At 41.0% G+C, this 9568-nt stretch overlaps 1 protein-coding gene across 1 annotated transcript in view; it reads right to left on the reverse strand.

Annotated features, from left to right (window-relative positions):
• Positions 1-8884, reverse strand: part of LOC145448273 (uncharacterized) — a 17132-nt gene extending 8248 nt beyond the window's left edge. The window contains exons 1-14 of the mRNA XM_080326634.1: positions 8712-8884; positions 5521-5601; positions 5304-5437; positions 4959-5091; positions 4373-4442; positions 4071-4273; positions 3814-4010; positions 3014-3131; positions 2856-2951; positions 2699-2788; positions 1981-2085; positions 1122-1234; positions 885-1067; positions 392-461 (exon numbers count right to left, since the gene is read on the reverse strand). Coding sequence (XP_080182760.1) covers positions 392-461; positions 885-1067; positions 1122-1234; positions 1981-2085; positions 2699-2788; positions 2856-2951; positions 3014-3131; positions 3814-4010; positions 4071-4273; positions 4373-4442; positions 4959-5091; positions 5304-5437; positions 5521-5601; positions 8712-8786 — 1668 coding nt within the window. The 5' untranslated portion in view covers positions 8787-8884. The remainder of the gene's footprint in view (positions 1-391; positions 462-884; positions 1068-1121; positions 1235-1980; positions 2086-2698; positions 2789-2855; positions 2952-3013; positions 3132-3813; positions 4011-4070; positions 4274-4372; positions 4443-4958; positions 5092-5303; positions 5438-5520; positions 5602-8711) is intronic.
• Positions 8885-9568: the final 684 nt, after the last annotated feature.

Here is a 9568-nt window from a genome sequence, read left to right on the forward strand (position 1 = left end):
AATAAATACAACACTAGAGGTGATCAATAAAAAAGCACCTGCACTACTTCCTCAAATAGTCATGACTTTGGAATACTTCTATTTCACAGTTTTTGGGCAAAGATAGGCCTAGAATACTTGCTTTTATACTTACTTGGCAGTTGCTACTTCTTAGTACTTGGTAGTGAGCAGAAATATACCTTATTACTGCTACTTGAGAACCTATGATGACTATTCTGACCACATTGTCACTATGTCGTGGGAACGGTTAACAACAAAATCGTAATGTGTAATTTCTTCTCACATCGATCAATCACCACAACGGAACCAAAAATGATAATAACACAGTAAGTACATGGAACACAGGTATGACATCCAAAACAAACTAAACAAAGAATATTAGGAAAATTACTTTCTCATTAGCGCTGGCGAGGTCCTTTTCCATCTTTTCAACATCTTCCTCTTTTCCTTTCAATTGTTTTCTGAAATTCAAACCCTATCAATAACTCATTCCTGACAAAACACAACTCGCTTAATAGATACTAGATAGCGGGGAGTTAGTTAGCGCACCGAAATCGGCAAGAGAAATTGCGGTCCATTCTAGGCTATAGCATTATTTCAAGTGTCAGAGGTATATCTGGGCTCCTACTCTCCTGCGTCACTGTTCTTACGATGTCACAAAAAAATACCACAGAAAGTACCGATAGAGAATAAGTACAGGGAAGAGAATCAAAAGAGCGAGGAAGCTTCGAAAGAAAGACACCCAAAAGATCAAGATCGAATCTTTTACAGGATTAACACATGCAATAGCAGTGGGCCAAGGTGGATGTTAGATCGAGAGTACTTGTACAGTACATTGTGTATCTCTAGTGGATAAAATTGATAGAACCACTGATTATGGTTACTTGTAGTCTTCCTCTTTCTCCGCCAATCTGTCCTCGCATTTCTGCAAAGCCTTTTCCAGCTCCTGCGACTTTTTCTCCCACTGCTTACAGTCTTGGGTGACCTTCTTAGATTTCTTCACTTCGCTGGCGTAAATTTGCTTGCTTTTCATGTAGTCGGACTTCACCGTCTTCAAGCTCTCGAGGCTAAACAACGGGCGGTGAATGCAGATTCGGAATGAGACGGAAACAGGATCTTACGATTTGGTACGGACATCTTCGATTTTTGCGCTGATCTTGGTGTTCTCCGACTGCAGTCTTTCTATCTCTTGATCTTTTTCCGCCAACAGGGTAGATTGATCATTTATTTGTGTCTGTACACACAGAGAAATTTTCAATCATGGCTATAGATTTTGATGCTTGATAGAGCCAGAGCCTACCGCATGAGTACTGTAAATTTTCTCCGCGCACCGAACGTTGTGCTGGAGGCTACATGTTAGGCTACCACAGTATGTGAAATGGAAATTAATCAATAGTAAATATATCTAATCTAAGCTAAAGCAGCAATGTAAAGAACTAGACTGATATATAGAGTTAATGTCTGCCTTTGAATGGTTGATATTACCAACCGCACGCAATTAAGCTCATATCATGTGTATTGTCCATTAGTTGCTGTGTTTGCTGCTCATTCCTATGAAATTAGACTAAAAAGGGTAATTGGGAGACCAATCTGCCAATACAATCAAAATGCTGAAACTATTGATTTCAGGATGAGGTTTTTTACATGCTGCAGGTTCAAATGTTATTACATTGCTAGGTTGTGATAAGGTTCTCCGAACTTTTACTGATTCATTGACACATGTTTGATTTTGTTACTTGTGTGAACATTTCGGACTGCTAAAATATACACGGTATTGTTTTTCATATCAGTCACAAATAGTGACCTAACCGACTAAAACTGCAGATAGAGAATAGAGATATCCACTGACATGTCGTATTTATAGCCGCATATTCACCATTCATATCTGTGGAGAATACTTCGGGTACACTTCATTATAGGACCAAATCCAATAACACGCAGAATCAAGTCAAAAAAAGAAGATTTGTCTTTGTACATTACCAATTGATTATCAACCTCCTCTTTAGCTGACTTCAATTCATTTTCCAGTTCCGAAACCTTACCGCCCAGTCTGGAGCATTCTTCCGATTTTGCAGACAATGACGCCTGTCGTGTCAATAAAAAGTGGAAACGAATACAATCGATTGCAAAGAATAATTGCAGTAAATATTGAAGAAAAAAATATGAATAGGCTACAACTGAAATATGTGAATGATACCGGCCTACCGGTAACTGAAGCGAGGTTATACATTTCTCGTTCAGGCATTATCAATTGCTTCGAAGGTTCTATAACAAAAAGATATCGTGAATTTTTAAGTACTGTGCCAACTATTTGAATAGACCATTAGAGGCACAGAACTTCAATATACAATTGAATAATGTATTCATATTGAAATAAACCGAGCATTTTCAGCTAACACCAGTCAGCCATGTTCAACTCTAGCAGCGCGTGATACTCTGCTTGTGAATTTGCAGTCAATCTTACTCAAACCCAATTCAGTTCAGTTCCGTTCATTATTAATCTTATCCAATTAAAACACCATAAGATTGAGATTAAATGAAAAGATGGGAAGGAGTCGAAGCGTCTTGAGCAGTCATTCAATCGATCGCCTACCTTAGCATTAATGATTCTAACGTTGGGTGCAAGGACACCACTTATGCTATACTTGACTACTTGAAGGCCAGGTTTACTTTGGACAGAATAAGTAGGCCTACATACCGTAAACTCTGTCTCCATCTTTTCTTTGGCTATTCGGGTTTCGTCCATTTCACTCTTCAGAACATCCATGGTACGTGTTAGGTTGGTTTCCTGGAATAGAAATACCATAAGATTCGAGATAAAATATGTTAAAATCAACGACGTATTGTGATGTCACCTTCTCTGATGCAATGGACAAACGCGAAAGTAACGAAGCAATGTGTTCGTTGCTTTTCTTTTGCATGTCATCCATGGCGATGGACAGTTCCGCTTCCTAAAAACAAATCCGACGAGATCAGACAAAATCGAGAAGTTCCTGGAACAAGTCAATTTCACTTTCTCTGCCGCTACCGCCAAACGAGCCATTAACGATGAGATGTTTTCATTCAACCCCGAGACTGCATTCTCCATTTCGGCCTTCAAGTTGCTTTCTTTGCTCGCGGCTTCTTCAAGCCTTTGTGTAAAAAGATATAGCTTGAGAATGGATCCTAGTGCCGCCAAATTTTAGTCAGGGTTTGAGTGGTAGGACCTTGCAGTGTTGATAAATTCATTCTTCGTTTTCTCACTATACCTAATTCCTAAGCTGAATTTTATGAATTCATTGATTACTACTAGCATTGTCATTATTATGAAATTCCTATGTCACAGTAGGGTTGCCAAAAATGCATATGGCAGTTTTGTCATAACACTGACAACAGATTTCACAATTTGGGGTACAGTGTTGTAAACGAGAACAGAATTTAATGATTAAATTATGGAACTTTCATTTACAACTCTACACCTTGTCACGTCGAGAGGCATGCAGCAAGCAATCATTATTTATGTATGATACCAATCTATGAGGTACCACCGAGACGCCAGCCTATGTTACTGAGGTAAAGGATAACTGCTGACATATTTTTGGTATACGACCAGGATTGATAAAGACTACCTTAAGGATTTTTACCATCATATATATAATGAATCCATTTCGTTGCATATACAACGGCTGGTTTCCAGACTTTTGCTTTGAAAGCGGTTGTTAGCGATTAAATGATCATGTCTACACGCATTGTAGTAAGATTATTTCACGTGAATATTTAGACACTTATTCCATTAAATTACATATCAATTAATTATTTGAAAAGCGGCCTCACTTTTGAGTAAGTTCCTCTTTTTCAGCAGTCATCTTCTTTAACATAGCATTGAAGTCTTCTTCAGCGGCATGCCACGTTTGTTTGGACAGTTCATACTGCTCTCTGACCCTTTGCAACAATTGATTCTTCTCCTCGGCAATTTCAGTCGCCACTCGCAGTTGATTCTCCAAGTCCGACACAGCCAATTCCTCACCTCGCTGAAATCACAATTCCACGGAACATCACAAAGAAATTTAGCATGTAAACATCAAGCATACCTTGATAGTAGCAATGACGAGGAGAAGTTCTTTCACAGAATATTGTAGTTCATTTTTAGCAGATGCGAGTTCCTCAATCTGTGACTGCTTCGTACACAGTTCATCTTTGAGATCACACATCTCTGAGTTCTTCTCTGCTATTTTGTTATTTGCAGCGATCAATTGAAGGCCTGTTTCATTCTTGTCCGATCGGAGTCTCGCAACTTGATGGTCGGAATTTGAACGAATCAGGAGTCAAAAACATGAAAATGTGAAACCGTGATTAAAAAACAATAAGACATAATAGTTATATTTTCTGTTACATTCTCTTTCCCAATTTTCGCTGGATTTGGCCACAAATTCCTCCATGGCGACAAAATCATCCAAAAGTTTCTGTTCCAATAAAGAGTGTATAATGTTAATATCTATTCAGCCTCTTACTGTGTCTCCAGTATCCACTGAACACCGATGCCAGCCAATTGTTTAGTGTTTCATTGATAATATTTACTGAGCTGTGTGGGAAATTCAAACAAGTTAGTGCGCTACTCAACCATGTGTTTATTTACTCTAAAATCACAATCCTTGTTTGAACCCCAATTCATACTTACATTCACAACTACCTCATGATAGAAATGTGTCGAAACCATTAAGTTTGGATGGATTCGTGATTCATTCAGCCATCTCAACTAACGACACGCGCTTTACCGAAGCAGCATAGGTTAGATTATATATTCGAGTCTAACAATGTGAGAACATCTGGGAGTTAACCTCAACTTACGACTTGTAGCTAAAACACTGTCTAGCAATCAGAGCTTCAATTGGCAATGAGTGGTAGTGAATTTATCCTTGAGGACTTGATTGAAAAAAAATGCTCACAATTACATTTAGTTTTAGGCCGAGGAAACTTACCTGAATTTGCATTTTTTTCTTTTCATCCTCAACACGAAGTGCTTCCGACATTTGCTTACACAATGTCAACGTGTCATCAACCCTTGTAAACTCCTCTTTGATGAGCATACACATATGTCGTGTGGAGTCGAGTCTATAATCACGTTACAATCAAGTAGTAGGACGGACATATCAAACTCAAACGTATAAAATAAAAGTCCCTGCTGATGTTCAATAACAGAAGATCAGCTTTTTCCACACAATTCACGACGCAAATGTTTGAACAACGTGGAACCCAAACTATCAGACACCTCATTTTACAAACAGTATCAAAGGTTGATGGTTGCTCAATTTTGATTATTTAACCTCTTAGCAGTAGACTCTCGACTTTTGATTTCCTCCTCTAGCTTCCTTTCAGCCGCTTCTTTGTCTATTCTGCATTCCAACATCGACTTCTGTAGAGTGTCCATTGCATCCTTCAAAGTCTTGACCTCTTTTTCCTAAAAGGTACGATGTCATCGTCATGTCGCTTATGGGGTGCAAACACTGAATAGTCAGATCTATGTAATGGAAGGTAAATTACTTTTTCCTTCATACTCATGTCCACTTTAATTTGCCATTTACGAACTTTTTCCGCCTCTGATTGCAGCATTTCCAAGGCATTCTGTAAATAATACAGATTTTTGTATTAGTTATCTTTATTTATGAAATGAAACTGCTGGCATAAAGTATATTTTTCAAAGCTCCTGGTTCTCATGCAATCATAACACTTACCGTAAGCATGCTATGTCCATGTTCAATTTTGGAAAGTCTCGTCCCCTGTGAGGATTCATATGGTTCCTGCTACTTACAGTACCCATTACAGCAGGGGCGGGCAACTTCTCAGGTCGGCGGGCCGGATTACAGAATTGATACATTATTCAGGTATTTATCCTCCTATACAAGGACTAAATCGTATTTAATGTAAACTTTTAGTTTAAGCTAAGAGCCCAAAAACAGTATTTAATGGATATAATAGCCTAATGTACTTCAACAGCTGTTGAACTACGTAGTTGAAGTCAATCAGATGTCCGTAGTCAATCAAAATGTCAACAAGTTCTTTGAACTCGGATAGCGTAGGGATGACGATAAGCGACTGCCGCACGGGCGCGATTCCGCGCAGGAAGTTTTTTTGCGCTGTTCTTACGGCGACAAAAAAGCCCAGAAAAAGACCCGATGAAAGAGCGCACTTACATGGAATGGAATGAGCTACAGAGAGTCGCGGAATAGAGACAACACATCAAAGAAAGAACTGTGACATCGGGCACTAGGTCAAGGTGGATGGCAGTTCAAGAGAACGCAGCTGCAACCGCAATTTGTCGTTCGGCATCCTCCTATCTGTTGATTACATCGCATTGTGTCTAATCGCATTGTACATTGTACGTGTCTTGTTTAGATAAAAAATATAATCTGACAATTATTAGCTCTGGCTGCATGTCGGACTAGAAACCCTTCGTAAAGACCGTGCGTGAACATCAACTACATTGGAACGCAGCCTTGTCGGCACTTCTTCGATGGCAGTCAGAGATCGAAAAGTGTTCACCATGATCACCAATGAATGTTTTCCATGAACACGAATAAACATTTATAAACGTCAAAATTATTGTTTTTGCGTTTGGAGAGGGTTAGGGGGGATATTAGGGTTGCGGGAGGGGGTTATTAGGGTTGTGGGAGGGGGGATATTAGGGTTGTGGGAGGGGGGTATTAGGGTTGCGGGAGGGGGATATTAGGGTTGGGGGATGTTAGGGTTGCGGGAGGGAGGATATTAGGGTTGAGGTAGGGGGTATTAGGGTTAGGGAAGGGGGATATTACGGTTGGGAGGGGGATATTAGGGTTGGGGGAAAGGGGGATATTAGGGTTGTGGGAGGGGGATATTAGGGTTGGGGGATGTTAGGGTTGTGGGAGGGGGATATTAGGGTTGGGTTAGGGGGATATTCGGGTAAGGGGGATATTAGGGTTGTGGGAGGGGGGATATTAGGGTTGCGGGAAAGGGATATCAGGGTGGCGGGAGGGGGGATATTAGGGTTGGGGTTAGGGGGGATGTTAGGGTTGCGGGAGGGAGGATATTAGGGTTAGGGTAGGGGATATTAGGGTTAGGGAAGGGGGATATTAGGGTTGGGGAGAGGGGATATTAGGGTTAGGGAAAAGGGGGATATTAGGGTTAGGGGGGTTGGAGGTGGATTAGGTTCAAGGTTGGGGTTAGATTACCCCTAACCGTGGTTTAACCCATCTCCCCTTCCCCCAACCCTAATATAACCCTTCCCCAACCCTAATATTTGGATACCCTAACCCACCTGCAATCCCCCTTACCCCAACCCTTATATATCCCCTTCCCCCAACCCTAATATCACCCTTCCCCAACCCTAATCTTGGGATACCCTAACCCCAACTTTGTCCCTAACCCACCTCCCCTCCCCCATCCCTAATATCCCCCGTCCCACAACCCTAATACCCCCCTCCCGCAACCCTAATATCCCCCTAACCCCAACCCTAATATCCCCCTTCCCGCAACCCTAATATCCCCCCTCCTGCAACCCTAATATCCCCCCAACCCCACCCTAATCTTGGGATACCCAAACCCCAACTTTGACCCTAACCCACCTCCAATCCCCCTTTCCCCCACCCTAATATCCCCCTTCCCTAACATCCCCCAACCCTGATCTTGGGATACCTAACCCCAACTTTGACCCTAATTCACCTCCAATCTCCCTTTCCCCAACCCTAATATCCGTCTCTCCAAAGACACACAAAAACAATTTATTTTGACGTTTATAAATTTTTGTTCGTGTTCATGGAAAACATTCATTGGTGATCATGGTGAACACTTTCCGATCTCTGACTGCCATCGAAGAAGTGCCGCCTTGTCTTGCTAATGTTCATGGTCAAAAAATGTTTGCTCGCAAATGTATATATGCCAGACTGGAATTAGTGGTTGTTTTCGGCAATAAGTTGCGCGTGACAGAAGGGTTTCTGCCATAGAATAATTAAGGAATTGAATGAAAAGTTGCGCGTGACGTTTGCCACCAATTCCACTCTGGTATATATGTATTGTTTACCCGAACAGAACAAAAGTAGCTTAATGACCATCACTCTCGGGTTGGTCAACTTGGATTCATTCTTTGACGCATAAAATTTGTCAATACTTTCAGATTAGAATTTCACTTTCAGTGTAGAAACTCTCTGCAGGCCGCTTAAAATCCAGTCGCGGGCTGGATCCGGCCTGTGGGCCGTATGTTGCCCGCCCCTGCATTACATCATGAATCCTAATAAATCTACTGGATAATGCTTATAGCCTGTGATTGGTTCTTGAAGTTTGTATGTAATGACATTAGGTTGAAGCAATTCAGTGAAATCCGGGTGCAAATCATCAACATTTAGCTTCATGTGGCTCTCCACTAATAGGCTATATTCCAATTTATAACTGATAATGTCTACACTCCCAGTATAACACAAGATTATATTCTTGGTCCCATTTAATAACACATGGATATATAGTAACCCTTATATAACACGTATTGGTCATGGGTCAAGCTAGCAGCATCCATGGTAGGACATGGGCCTAGCATGGTAAACCAGTTGACCATGGTATTCGAGGTTCGAGCGCCACGCAAGTCAAACTGACCAACAGATGATAATCTTTGTGATGTGTGTGACTACGCATTACAATAGAGGCGGCGGTAAACGACGTTGCGAAAAGCAGTACTGCTAAATTCAGGTGGATCTGGTACTACTCACGTCTTGACGAACAGCAGTGAGCTTCTTTTGCGCCATTGACTGTATGCCCCTAACCTTTTGCATTTGGAAATTCATGCTGTAGTCGCAGTATCGTTATTCCAGTGCAAGAAAAGGCAAATATCAATAACAAAACGCAGAATACTGGTCCAGAGGCCGGCCATTAGATGACAACAGTATATGACCAACTATTACGTCACAATAGTAACAACGACATCAGATGATTGAGTGCGTCACCTGGCGGATGAATGCGAGTATGGATCCCAAATGGCAATGAACTTTCTCAGAACAGTTTCCATCCTTAGCTTTATTATCCAAGCTGTTATTCAAATTGTTAAGATTTTTAAGAGCACTCGAAAAGAAAAGCTACAATGCTGGGGTATCCAACAACGTAGATCTTATAGGTATTTGAATAGCAATTCACAACGTTATTGCTATGCGACTAGTGTCAAAAATTGTGTGTTGTACACACTGAGCTATATATTAGGGATGGTGTGAACGTGAGGTTCACGTTCGCGTTCTGTGTGTGAACCTCGGAAATTTAGAGGTTCGCGTTCACAACAGAACCTTGGTAGGTTCTGCACTGTGAACCTTTTTCATATATTACAATTTTCACTTCATTATAACATCTTTGGTTCATATTAATTGCATTTCAACTGCGGGCCACTCTATGCATGGCGCTGGCAGCATTAAAAATTAACACTATAAACGAGCATGCACCTTGACAATCTCAAAAGTTTTACTTGCTTTGTAACAAATGTTTGCTCGAAATATTCAGCTTTCCGTTTGTGAATATTTAGTGTCTCTCTGCTGTGAGTTTGACTTGCGATCACACAACATCACGGGCGAAATACGTAGTC

Source organism: Botryllus schlosseri, chromosome 10 (assembly GCF_051294905.1).
Source record: "Botryllus schlosseri isolate E-star chromosome 10, Bs_hap1, whole genome shotgun sequence".
In the NCBI taxonomy this organism is placed as follows: Eukaryota; Metazoa; Chordata; class Ascidiacea; order Stolidobranchia; family Styelidae; genus Botryllus; species Botryllus schlosseri.